This window comes from Cotesia glomerata, linkage group LG7 (genome assembly GCF_020080835.1).
Source record: "Cotesia glomerata isolate CgM1 linkage group LG7, MPM_Cglom_v2.3, whole genome shotgun sequence".
NCBI lineage: Eukaryota > Metazoa > Arthropoda > Insecta > Hymenoptera > Braconidae > Cotesia > Cotesia glomerata.
In genome coordinates, this window is record NC_058164.1 from 18,919,686 (window position 1) to 18,934,344 (window position 14,659).

At 30.3% G+C, this 14,659-nt stretch overlaps 2 protein-coding genes across 2 annotated transcripts; both read left to right on the forward strand.

Moving 5' to 3' along the window:
• Nucleotides 1-4,948: 4,948 nt before the first annotated feature.
• On the forward strand, nt 4,949-6,189 carry LOC123269364 (tigger transposable element-derived protein 4-like). Its single transcript, XM_044734992.1, has one exon. The coding sequence runs from the start codon at nt 5,333-5,335 to the stop codon at nt 6,182-6,184; it is 852 nt and encodes a 283-aa protein (XP_044590927.1). The 5' UTR covers nt 4,949-5,332; the 3' UTR covers nt 6,185-6,189.
• LOC123269722 (tigger transposable element-derived protein 4-like) lies at nt 4,950-5,333 on the forward strand. The gene has a single exon (XM_044735558.1). It carries the CDS (start codon nt 4,950-4,952, stop codon nt 5,331-5,333), a length of 384 nt encoding a protein of 127 aa, XP_044591493.1.
• Nucleotides 6,190-14,659: the final 8,470 nt, after the last annotated feature.

Here is a 14,659-nt window from a genome sequence, read left to right on the forward strand (position 1 = left end):
ATGTAAACAATAAACAAAAAAATATTCTAAAAATTAAAGTTTTAACTGAAAAAATTATGTAAAAAAATTAGGTCACATAAAATAATTGTTCAAATCTGCAAACCATAGAAAGTAAAAAGCATTAAGATGGATATAACCAGGGCCTGGAAGTTGGGGCAAAACAATTAGCAATAAAAAGAGAGCGAAACTTTAGTAACAATGGTATGAAAAAAAACGATCGCAAAGTAAAAAACAAGCAAGTTCACACGTATCGATTAATAAAATAGTCTAATTCGAAATGTCAAAAAAATTGAGGTTGGTTGTAAGGACGTGGATTTAGAAAATTCCAACCTAAAAAAAAAAAACATTGAAGGCATTTAAAATTTTCGCTGAAATGATTGTAAGGCATGATAATGTCAAACTGACCAACACAGATGATCTTCAGAGTCGTGCGATGTATTATCCGCGGAGAATGAAGTACCTGTATAATAAAAGAACCATGCTAAAGGTAAAGAAAAAAAAATTTTTTTGGGATAGTAAATGGATATTCTATTTGATAAAATTTCAGATCGATACACGACTGGAGTGTCAGGTGTTGCTGTCCGTAGGCTATCTCGAAAAATTCCGGTATAAGATTTTTTATTCACTGATTTTTACAACCACACACGGCCTGAGCTTTAACAACAAATGCCAGGTATTGCGGCTCGTAGGTTTACTTTTAAAATTTTTGACAACGATTTCGTACTCACTGAATTCCATAACCGCACCCGACCTGAGCTTCAACATGAGACTCCAGGTATTGCGGCCCATGGGTTTATTCTGAAAATTGATATTAATGATTTTTTACTTAGTAAATTTCATAACCGCACATGATCTGAACTTCAACAACAGACTCCAGGTATTGCGGCCCGTACGTTTACTCTTGAAATTCTTGACTTAGATTTATTATTCACTAAATTTCATAACCGCACATGACTTGAGATTCAACAATAGACTCCAGGTATTGCGGCCCGTGGGTTTATTCTAAAAATTGATATTTATATTTTTTTAGTCACTACATTTCATATCCGCACATGACCCGAGCTTCAACAACAGACTCCAGGTGTTGCGGCCCGTAAGTTTACTATTCAAATTCTTGAATAAGATTTCTTATTCACTAAATTTCATACCCGCACATGATCTGAGACCACTAGCGCGATCATGAGCGAGATCATGAGCGAGACCATGAGCGAGACCATGAGCGAGATTATTAGCGAGACCACGAGCGAGATCATGAGCGAGACCACGAGCGAGACCACGAGCGAGACCACGAGCGAGAACATTAGCAAGATTACGAGCGATATCATAAGCAAGGCGTCATGTACCTTTTTTTAGACTGGAATTGCGTGAAAAACTTTTCAATACTTTCTTGTAAAGTATTTTTTCCTTTATAACCCCATGTACATTGCTAAGCATTTACAGGTTCATTTAAAAAAATAAAACATTCATTTTCAATAGAATTGTAATTTTTAAACAAGAGAGGCGTTTAACTTCTTTTGGGATGGAGTTGGATAAAAAACTTCTCAGTACGTTCTTGTTGAGTTTTTTTATCTTTATAATTCCATGTGCACTTCTAAGCATCTACAGATTTATTGAAAAACATCAAAAATTTAACATTAAATGTGTTGTTGAAGCTCAAGTCATGTGCAGTTATGAAATTTAGTGATTAAGAAATCTTATTCAAGAATTTCAAGATTAAACTTACGGGCTGCAACACCTGGAGTCTGTTGTTGAAGCTCAGGTCATGTGCGGTTATGAAATTCAGTAAGTAAGAAATCTTAGTCAAGAATTCTAAGAATAAACCTTCAGGCCGCAATACCTGAAGTCTGTTGTTGAAGTTCAGATCATGTGCGGTTATGAAATTTATTAAGTAAAAAATTATTAATATCAATTATCAGAATAAACCCACGGGCCGCAATACCTGGAGTCTCATGTTGAAGCTCAGGTCGGGTGCGGTTATGGAATTCAGTGAGTACGAAATCGTTGTCAAAAATTTTAAAAGTAAACCTACGGGCCGCAATACCTGGCGTTTGTTGTTTAAGCTCAGGCCGTGTGTGGTTGTAAAAATCAGTGAATAACAGATTTTATACCGGAATTTTTCGAGTTAGCCTACGGACAGCAATACCTGACACTCAAGTCGTGTATCGACCTGAAATTTTATCAAATAGAATATCCATTTACTATCCCGAAAAAAATTTTTTTTTTCTACTCTTAGCATGATCCTTTTATTACACAGGTACTTCATTCTCCGCGGATAATACATCGCACGACTCGGAAGATCATCTGTGTTGGTCAGTTTGACATTATCATGCCTTATAAACATTTCGGCGAAAATTTTAAATGCTTTCAATGTTTTTCTTTTAGGTTGTAATTCTCTAAATCCACGTGCTGCAACGAACCTCAATTTTTTTGACATTTCGAATTAGACTATTTTATTAATCGATACGTGTGAACTTGCTTGTTTTTTACGTTGCGATCGTTTTTTTTCATGCGATTATTACTAAAGTTTTGCCCTCTTTTTATCGCTAATTGTTTTGCCCCAACTTCCAGGCCCTGCATATAACTATGATAATGAATATTAGATTTATCTATATTTTTGTTAAGAGAATAAGCAAAATTCCGTGGAAAGTGTATTTATATGATAAAATGGGTTTTTATGATTAAATTTGGTATTGTTGGAAAAGTCTTATAACCTGGAGTTGGGCCTTTTCATGGTTTCATATCATTCTCACCAATAGTCAATTTATGATGATAAGTACTTAGGCTGCATTCAAAAATGCTCTCTATCCCTATAGATCCATAATTAAGAAATGACCTTTTATCTTGTGAACTATTGACAGTTTTAAAAATATAAACTCATACCGATGTTACACTCATCAAGACGTTTCATTTGAGTACCCACATCAATTTTTCATATATTTTGTATATTTAAATATATAATATATATGTATATATGAAAAATATATCAAAATGCATGTGGGTACTCAAATGAAAGCTCTTGATGAGTGCAACATCGGGATGAGCTTACATCTTTAAAAATGTCAGTAATTAAGAATTGACCTTGTATGTTGTGAATTATTGACATTTTTAAAGATATAAGCTCATTCCGACATTACACTCATCGAGACCTTTCATTTGAGTACCCACATCAATTTTTCATATATTTTATATATTTATATATATATTATATATATGTATACATGAAAAATATATTAAAAATACCATGTTGGTACTTGAATGAAAGCTCTTGATGAGTGTAACATCGGGAAGAGCTTATATCTTAAAAAATGACAATAATTAAGAACTGACATTGATAGCTTGTCAAGTAATGATATTTTTAAAGATAGAAACTCATCCCGATGTTATACTCATAAAGACCTTTCATTTGAATACCCACATCAATTTTTCATATATTTATATATATTATATATATTAGGGTGGCGCAAAAAAACCGACTATTTTTTTTTTTTTGAGTCTCGAGTGAAAAAATGTTAGTTTTTGATGTTTTAAGAGCCCTCACCAAAAGACAGCTTAAAAAAAAATTTTTAAGAGGTCACTCCAAATTTTTTAAAATTTCAAAAATCGTCAAAAATCGAATTTTTTTTTTTTTAATTTTTTTTCTCGTTACGGTATAATTTTATAGACAAAAAAAATAAGTTTCTGAAAGTTTCAGTTCAAAATTTAAATTTTGAAAGGTCGCTCATAATTTTTTTTTTTTCTTCAATTAGTCATATCGCCGACTTTAAGTGTTGGGAGTGGTACGTTGGGGTCTTTTTGGTTTGAAAAAATCTTAACCTACGCGGCAAGGTCAAATCTCAACCAAGCTGGTTTCTAAGACCAGCTTGGGATTCAAACCCACGCCTGGCAGTTGATTAAATAAAATTATTAAATTGAAAAAAAAAATTATATTTTCTATGTTGTGCTTGATTTTTAGTTCATCTCGTGATGTATTTTTATCAATTATTGTACTAAATAAAAAAAAAAAAAAAAAATGCATGGAAATTTAATTTGAATAGTAAAAGGTCGATCGAAAAAATCTAAACTAATGCACTAATAAATTGAAAAAAATTATGAGCGACCTTTCAAAATTCAAATTTTGAACTGAAATTTTCAGAAACTTATTTTTTTTTTGGTCTATAAAATTATACCGTAACGAGAAAAAAAATTTAAAAAAAAAAAAATTCGATTTTTGACGATTTTTGAAATTTAAAAAAATTCGGAGCGACATCTTATAAATTTTTTTTTAAGCTGTCCTTTGGAGAGAGCTCTTAAAACATCAAAAACTAACATTTTTTCACTCGAGACTCAAAAAAAAAAATAGTCGGTTTTTTTGCGCCACCCTAATATACAGTGTAAACTCTATATAACGTTACTCTATATAACGACAAACTCCTTAAAGCGTCGAAATCACTTGTCTTTGGTTGGTTTAGCTTGTCTTTCATACAATGATACACTCTATGTAGCATTACACTCACTCTCAATAACGACAACAATTAAGTGGCATCATGGATACCGAACTTTCTAAGAAATTCTTTCTTTTGTTTACAAATTGGAATAGCTTATGCACGTGTAGACTGTTGTTGACCATGACTCATAAGTAGGAGTCATGGATTATCTATACCTTATCATTATCATATTCTTAGTTGTTCACAAGCTTTCAAACTGTAAACATGGCTAATAAAAGAAAATCGCTGTGCATTGACGAAAAAGTTTTAATGATAGAAAACGTGCAATAGAAACTGGAGAGAAGATAAGTGATTGGCAGACGCTTTGGATTTTGTCACTCTACCGTCTCCACAATATGGAAAAATAAAGAAAAAATTCTCCAAGCAGAGGACGAGGGGAAATCTTCCAAAAAATTAAAAAAACCTAAGTACGAAGATTTGGATCAAGCTATACTATCATGGTTTCACCGACATCGCCAGAATAATATGCCTATCTCGGGGCCGATTGTGAAAGCTAAGGCGGAGAATTTTGCTAAAGAACTTAGTTTAACTTCTTTCAAAGCATCAGAAGGATGGCTCGGAAAGTTCAAGCAACGTCATCATATCAACTATGGTAAAATAAACGGAGAAGCACGAAGTGTTGATACAAATGTTACTTATGATTGGATTAATAGAGTGTGGTCAAAATTGACAGAAAAATACACCCCAAGTGACATTTTCAATGCTGATGAAGCAGGAATATTCTTTAAGTTGACTCCAGATAAAACTCTGAAATATAAAGGGGAAAAGTGTGTGAGAGGAAAGCTCTCCAAGGAACGTATTACAGTGCTTGTGGCAGCTAATATGGATGGCACAGAAAAAAAAAGCTGATGGTAATAGGCAAATCGAAAAATCCGCGCTGTTTCAAGAACATTAAAAAATTGCCAGTGACGTATAAAGCTAATAAATCAGCTTGGATGACCAGTCAACTTTTTGAAGAAGTGCGAAAGTGGGATGCAGAATTAAAGGGACGGAAAATTTTACTTCTTATTGACAACTGCCCTGCCCACCCGCTTATATCAAACCTTGAAAACATAGAGTTGGTATTTTTCCCTCCAAATACGACTAGTGTCTTGCAGCCAATAGACCAGAGTGTAATTAAAAGCCTCAAGGGTCACTATAGAAAAAAATTATTGATGGAGCTAGTCGAATCTGAGGGTAAAACTTCTGTTAATATGCTGCATGCAATAAATTTTTTATCTAAAACCTGGGAAGAAGTGACACCGACAACTATACAACACTCTTTTCGACATGCTGGACTTTGTACTCATTCTACGAGTGATGAGGTGGAAACAGAACCTGAGTTAGATGACGACCTTCCATTAACTGAGTGGGTTCAACAGTTTAACGTGGCAGGAAATTTTGAGGAAAACCTTCAAACCTACATCGAAGTAGACGACTGCCTGCTTACAGCAGCTTCACTCACAGACAAGGAAATTTTGGATTCAGCGAGAAAAACTGAGGATCAAGAACAAGGAGATGAAGAAGATGAGACAGATGAGCTTGAGCCTCTGCTGAGCATTAAAGAAGCTCTGGAAGCAGCTAAATTATTAGAAAAATATTTCCTTTATGACCAAGATCTCTCAATATCGCAAGATATGAATAAAATAAGTAAAAAAATACAACAAAAATATTGGTGCAGCAAAAGACGTCAGACAAAAATAACAGACTATACGCAATAGCGTTGTTAATAAATAGTTAAATAAATAAAATTACTTTTTATGCACATAACTAAAATAAAAATATAGTCTAAAGTAAATTTTTTTTTCCTAGCTCTAATTTTTCTTCTCTCTATTTAACGTTAACTCTCTATAACGTCATAACATTCACGGTCCCTTCAGTGACGTTATATAGAGTTTACACTGTATATGTATATATGAAAAATATATCAAAATGCATGTGAGTACTCAAATGAAAGCTCTTGATGAGCGTAACATCGGGATGAGCTTACCCACTGACAAAAAAAGTACTACTCTTGAGAAAATTTTCTTGTCACAAAAATATATATTCTCGATAATTTTCAAGAATATATTTTCTTGTCTCAAGAATTGATCGAACTAATCGAAGTATTTATTGTTTAATTCAAGTGAACACATTCGTTTGTTAATCTATCAAAATTGATACCAACATATTATTATCACGATAGATGTTGATATTTTTTTGTCAAAAAAAATTTTATCAGTGCATCTTTAAAAATATCAATAATTAAGAAATGACTTTGTATCTTGTGAACTATTGAAATTTTTAAAGATGTAAGCTTTTTTTTCTAATTTTATGGTTTTAATTTAATTTTTTTTTTTTTTTTTGTTTAACTGAGGTCTTTTTTTTTTTTTTGCTTCATTTTGATTTTTTTTCTTTCAGTTCTCGGCGATACTCAGGACTCATAAAAATCGTGGTTTTCCCTCGATGACGTTTTCCGGGAGGAGAATATCTAGATTTTGATGATAATGGCTTAAAAAAAAAAATTTTTTTTCCATATGATTTTTTGTGGAGAGGGCCGTCGTACCCCAGAAAAAAATTTTTTTTAATTTTTTGCAAAATTTTGACCGATTTATTCGAAATAGATGGAAAATAAACGAATTTGATGGTGAAAAGCTACAGAAACCGTCAAAAACCGTTAGGGGTGCCGTCGTGCCCCAGGCTCCCCTGATTAACTTTTTACATATTATTACTGTCAATTTGACAGTTTTTATCTGTAAATCTGACATCGTATGGTTATGTTATTTTCACATATTATTTTTGTAAATTTGACAGTTTTTCTTTGTAAATCTAACAAAATCTGACCATATCAATTTAACATTCCCATATCTGTCATTTCCACAGATTTTTTTTTCGTGAATAATGATCAATCGACAATATTTCCAGTGGTTATTTATTTTAAGAAAAATAACGAATTATTGCTCAGAAGTTTAACAATCATATCAGACTGTAATATACATGACTCGACTGCACTTATAACGTCTTTTTGAAAATCATTACTGATTTTATAAAGTGCTTGTCCGAATGATTTCGGAATAATTAATGATTTCTTCATATGAACAAAGCCTTATTACATAGAAATAAATATTTAGTTCCACCAAATAATATTTAGTAACAGGTACTAAATATTTCTTTGGTAAGTATTGTCGGTAGATGCACTGTTAAAAATATTTGTAAAATTACACTAATGCGAAGTTATAAAACAATTTTGGTAATTTTTCAAAAGATGTCAGGAAACTAGTAGGATGTATTGTAATTTTACGATTTTCATGTAAAAATCCTAATCGTATTGGAATTTTACGGAACTGTTCGTCGAATTTCAATAAAAAACTTTGAGATTTACAAACATTGTTTGTAATATGGTTTACTGAAAATTTTTGTAAAAACACAAAACAAAGTTGTAATAGAAATTACAATGAAGTCATTGAAAATTTAGTAACTTTCTTTAAATTAGTGTCTCTAATATTATTATTAAAGATATTTTCATGACCGATTGTATATATATAATGAAAGTTTCATGCCATCTTGGTCAAATGACTAGTGGATCTAATTCAAGCCGAGAGATGGATACTTCCATCTTCCCTATTGGTCGAGAGACATCCTCTCTGTACATAAGTTCGATGGAAATCCATCAAACTTGAATACTAGTAAAGCTGGAAGCTTGTAGTATCTATTCGAGTAATAAAGATGTTTATTGAAATGAAAGAAAATGAAAGAAATTTGAATGAGAGTAAAGACAAACTTTGAAAAAATAAATGGGGTTGGTTGCCAAGCCAGGAATCGAACCTGGATCTCCCTGATAACATGTCAGGAGCTCTACCAGTTAAGCTACCGGGCTCCTTCCATCTCTCGGCTTGAATTAGATCCACTAGTCATTTGACCAAGATGGCATGAAACTTTCATTGTAACTTTCTTTGTAATATTCAAATTTCTATTGTAAAATTAAATCGTGAATTTTATTTTCACTCACAATTATTATTGTTTATGTGTGTGGTAATTTTACAAAACTTTTTGCTAAATTACGATGAAAACATCTTATATTTGCAAACATTGTTTGTAATTTCATTTACTATAAGTTTTTTGTTATAGCAATTTTGTACAATATAAGGAGGGCCGTTTTTTTTCCTCAATTTTATGCACATAGAAAAAAGGTTCACTTGAGCTAAAAAATATTTTTCTTCCTAATTATTTTCTTGAGCGAAAAAAAAATTTTTTTTTGACACAAGAAATTTCACTTATTCCAACAAAATTAATTCTCTTGCTTTAAGAAATACGTATCTTGATCCAAAAAAATTTATTTAAGTCAAAAAAATTTTCTTGTTTTGAGAAAATTCAGCATCTTACTCCAAGAAATTTAATTCTTGATAGAAGTAAATTTTTTGTCTTGAGAAAATTTCTCTCTTGCTCCAAAAAATTAAATATCTCGATAGAAGTAAATTTTCATTCATATTTTTATTGATTAACATGTCAAATAGGAAGGTCAAATTATATTGAATTATTTTTTTTCATTCAATATGTATAATTGCACGCTAAAATAATATAAAATAAGTATCAAATATTCAAGAGAAAAATTTTCTCAAGGCGAGAAAATTTTTTTCTCAGCTGAAGTAGGTGGCGCTGCTTCCCTAAAGTATCTAAAATCTTGATCAAATATAAAAATTTATTGTATCAAGTATTTATGATAATTTGAATTAAAAAAAAATAATTTCCACCAAGAATAGAATTTAATTTAATAGAATTTTTCCAGTTAAGAAATTTTTCTTTCTGTGCATAATTAAATACTTCCCCGTAATTCAAAAAATAAAAAATAAAAAAATAAAAATTTCCATTGATTATTTATGGTCAACTTTAATGTTCGTGAACAATATATTCAGTAGACAATCAATTATTTGAGATACTAATTTTTTTCTTAGGTGGAAATAATCACGTTCGAAATCTTCAGTGTTTCATTTTCACTTTTAATTTAAATCATAATTATTGAATATATTCCTCTATCACTACCTACAGTATAACTTCTGAAATATGTTTTATATAAAACTAATGAGAAAAATTATTTTTAAATACTCCAAGTTTGGATTTTGTTATAAATCATTTTCTTATGTTTTTGAAAATATTTTTAAAAATTTTTTTTTAATTATAAAGCTGAAGTTCAATATGATTATAAATTTGAACCATAATAGCGTCTACTTGTTGATGTAAACCGATGTATCAAAAAACAACAATTTCTTTCATATTTATTTTTACTAATTTTCAGACTATAATTGTTTATTTGTAATATAAAATTTGAGGCATCATTTATCTTTTATAAATTTTAATATTACGTTCAAATGATAATTTCAGGATGGATTTATTTGAACGAATATATGTTAGACTCTAATTTTTATAATATTTAATGATTATAAATAATGTAAAAGTTAGTTATTTTCCATCAATATACAGCATCTAATAACACAAATAATGTAAAAGTAAGTTGTATTGCTCCATTACCCCGTAGGATTAGCTTATAAGAATGATGAGACATTGAATCACCTATCGGTCGTACGGCGTAGGGTGTTAGGTATCGGTCTGGCAAGTGCGTGGCTCGTGTTCGATTCTTATTTAGGGTAAATGCATTTTTCACTTTATATTTAATGAATAGCAATTTAAGATCTACATGAGGTGCCAAAGATCAGAAAATTTAATTAGCGCTTCATAAAAATAAAATCACAACAAATATCAAATCAAATTATTCTTTTTTACTATTTCAACTAACAACTACCTATATATATTTTTCTCGGGGTACTAAACTTACAAAACATTTTTAATAGAATTTGTTTTGTAAAATTACAATCTCGTATTGTAATATTGTTAAACAAATTGCCGATAGATGTTTAGTAAATTACAAAAACTGTTTCGTAATTTTCCTAAATTAAGTTGGAATAAAAAGTGGAGTAAATTTACAAAACTGTGTATTATAATTACTACATTGTGGTGCGTAAAAACTTCCAACACATTTTTAGTAAAAATACTATAGAAATTTTTAACAGTGTAGTTTATTCAGAAATGCATATTATTTTGATAATAATAGTAACTAGTTAAAATAATAATAATAGCTATTATTACTGATTACCATCATAATAGTAGTAGTAACCATCAGGATGGTAACTACTACAATTCAGATGGTTTACATAATTATTTAAATAATATTTACTACTATCGAATTCAGTTAATAGATTTTACCATAACTAGATAGTAATCTCTACTATAAAATTTTCTCCGTGTATAAAACGCCCAGCGAAGCGGGTGGGTAACAGCTAGTAACGCATATAACCATTAAAAAAAACTTCATTTTTTTACCGAGGAATCAATGAAATTTACTGAGAAATCAGTAAAACACGTTTTTCAATACAAATCAACTAGAATAACTTTCGGATAAATTAATCGATTTTGATGTCTTTACTAGAACAGCGTTACTAAGAGAGCTTAATTATGATATTTTGTAGATATTTTCAGAAAGAAAATCTGATCTGATAGAGGATTGAAAAATTATATCAATACTCCATGTGTTTTTTAAACTAACTATCTCACGAACAAATCAAAAAATTTAGACCAACTTGGAGGAGTTCGACACAGTTTTTTACACACTCATAGTTATTTTATGACATCAAAAATGACCAATCAATTCCAACGTGATTGAAGGCAATTGACGGGGTTTTTTTTCGAACAATAAAACAATCTATTACAAAAAAAAAAAAAAACAAATAGATTATAAATTCAGAAAGTATAATAAATAAATATTTTTTTAAATTATACAATATATATTATTAAAAATAAATTATTAACAATTTTTCAAAATTTCGCTTCATTTAAGAAAATTCATAAGTAAGAAAAAAATATTTTTGTGTTGTCTGAATGGAAACTTGTTTACAGTTTGATAAGACTATTTTCATAACCTTTGCTTCAAAATTTTGACGCTAACACCTATAAAGTTCAAAAAGCATTTATTCGTATGAAATATTCAAAATACTTTAACTCAACAGCAAATCGAGCATGAGTTATTTTAATCATTTTACATCTATGATTACCTGGATTAATACGCAGGTGCAAACAAAAATCGACTACCACATTTTTTTAGTCAAGATTCTTATACAATGGAAAACGATTCGAAAATGTAACCTGAAAAGAGAGTAGGGACAATACAGGTGCCTTTTTCCAGATCCACCTGCACTGCATACATTTCTTAGTACAACGTAAATGCATGCATCGTACAGTTTTTAATCATTTATTATGAACCTAAAGTAAACATTTGAATTTAGATAAAAACATCTAAGAAACAACACTTATCTAATATAGTATTAGAAATTCATTATGAGATTCTATAACACAATGAAAATGAAATTCAATGATAAAGTTTGACGATTTTATGGATATGAGTCGAATCAATCTGTAAATAAAGTTTAAACATTTAAGATAAAAACTGTTTTATCGAATAGTATCATAAGAGGTAAATGAACCCATAAATATAAAAACAAATTTTCAAGCATATCAAGTTATCTATGCATTAGCGACGATTATTTCAGTAAAAATTTACTTTTTAGATTGTCATACTATAGAGCATTTTGAAATAAAAGAAATGAATATGTTTGAAATTCTTATATCTATTTCTGATACTAATAAAAAACTATTTCTAAATAAAGGTCATGGAGGGTTGATAAATAGTAAAAAATGATAAAAAAAAATGAACTTGATGTTAAAGAAAAATTTTGAGCCAAGAATATCATTTGAATAAGCTTGATCATCTTGAATAAAGTGAAAAAAATTCTTTAACTAAGAAATTATTCTTGGTTCAAGTAAATTTTACTTGATTAAAGATTTTTTCTTAGTCCAAGAATTTTATTCTTGAATCAAGTTAATTTTTTTATTAGTGTATGTAAAATAGCGAAAATCCAATACTTTTCAACGAAAGTGCACGCACTTGGGTCATCGATTTCGAAGCTGATATTTTCCTCCAAAGTACAATAAGAAAAGGCGCCATTCGGACAAGCCTGACATGAATAGATAGATTTATTTAACGAATATAGGATTTTTTCAAAATTTTTCATGAAACAAATTGAAAAAATCATCGAAAGTAGACAAATTATAGCTTAAATTAGAGATGATTAAGTGAACTTAATCAAGTGAGATAAAATCAATACATTTGAACTATCCTTGACGGTAAAAATATTATTTTCATAAAATTGTCAAAACTAAACATTTTTTAAAAATGAAAAAAATTTTCAAACACCCACAACTCCGAAACTAACTGACCGATTTTGCGCTCATCTTCAATCTTTATTTCAGTATTGATTCATAGGATGAGCCCACAAAATTTCATAAAGATCGGTTTTGAAAACTGTGGGCGCAATCCTGCCGACATGGCGCATTAAATCCTAAATATGTATGTATGTGTAGGGAAAGGGGGGGGGGGGGGCAAAGTGGGCCCCTTAAGGAAAAAATGATCATATCTGTACTTTTTTTTTACTCTTTCCACTACTTTTTAGCCCCTTGTTTGTAATTCAACATTTATAAGCTTTGTCCATTAAAATAAAAAAATCTAGAATGTGGGGCAAAGTGGACCCCCTCCAAAAATCTTGTTATAAACATTTTTTTCGCACATTTTGAAAGATTTGAGTTATGATTCTTTTCAGACGAATAAAACTTTTGCGCATGAGCAATGAGGTGCTTTTTTCGACTAATTTTTTCTTGATAATTTTCACAGCTCAGCAGCATTTCATAGCATTATTTCAATCAAAGATGGGTTATTTTACTGAGAATTGAATAGTCTACAAAACTTCCTATCGTGACGTAATCGCAACTCACACTGACGAGGGAGTATGGACCACCAAATCCAATTTTTTCATAAAATTTACGTTCTTCTTTCCTTTTCTCGTCACTGGGAAGAGCTACGAAAAACATTTGAATGACTATTTGTAGTAAATTCAATTTTCTACAAAAAAGACCCCGAGCACTAAATTGCTAACATCAATATTTCAGAAGATAATAACGTCTTAAATTTTCGTAGTTTTTAATTTTTATCTACGATCACTTCCAAACAAAACTGTTGTTCTTTCATTATATATGATATATATATTATTCAATATTTATGATATATATATATCATTACGTCTTTAACAAACTACTTCTTTTAAAAAATTAGGAGAATTACAGAAAATCTGGGGTATTTTATTTGTCAAATTGATCACTTATGAACTCAACCCTTTATGATTTGGCTGAAAAATTTTTGTCCTCTTTTACATGACCAAAATATGTTTTTAGGATTTTAAAAAATTTTTTTACCCAACCCAAGAAAGAATGAATTTAAAAATAATCGGCTTTTTATTCTCAAATAGCCATCACTTTTTTAAAAATTGATCTTCCCATGTAGGAGTCCCCAGAGTTGAACGACGGGGCCAAGCTTGCGCCAACACTGGGACGCCAGGCTTGGCGTCCCAGAGTTGGGCCAAGACTGGGGAACTCAGCCTTGGCCGTTCCTTTGGTGAACCAGACTTGGGCCAAGGCTGGGTTAACTAGCCTCGGCCGTCCAATGGCGCGCCAGTCTTGGGCCAAGACTGGCTCACCTAGCTCTGGCTATTTGATGGTACGCCATACTTGGGCCAAGGATGGGTTACCTAGTCTTGGCCATTCAATGGAAAATCTAAAGTTAAATAATCATTAAGTAATATAATTTTTAACAGTAAATATTCTTTGTTTAACGAATATTTATTAGCTAATGCTACAATCGAAAATTTATTATTTAACAAAAACAATTACATATCATCAAGATTGATATGGTATTAAAAAAAATAAAAGATAATAATTTACAGTTGAATTTTTAATGTTGATAATTTTAAACATTAAAATTAATAATAAAATATTAAAAATGTACAGAACGATTTACAAAGTCTAAAGTAATATAAGAAATTGACTCTTGCATTTTTTTACCTAATAAACATTTGTAAAAAATAGTTAATTTTCATCAAAACACAATATTAAATATCCTAAGTTATATAAATAAACCTTCACCTTATAGATTTAGTTTATGAGAATGATGAGATGTATTTCAACATATCGGTCGTACGGTGTAGGGGTTAGTTATCGGTCTGGCAAGCGTGCGGCTCGGGTTCGAATCTCGGTTAGGACGGATGCGAATTTCACTTTAT

Bases quoted from the DNA above. Each gene is read 5' to 3' on its own strand.
- LOC123269364 (XM_044734992.1), top strand. From the start codon at position 5,333: ATGGTAATAGGCAAATCGAAAAATCCGCGCTGTTTCAAGAACATTAAA.
- LOC123269722 (XM_044735558.1), top strand. From the start codon at position 4,950: ATGCCTATCTCGGGGCCGATTGTGAAAGCTAAGGCGGAGAATTTTGCT.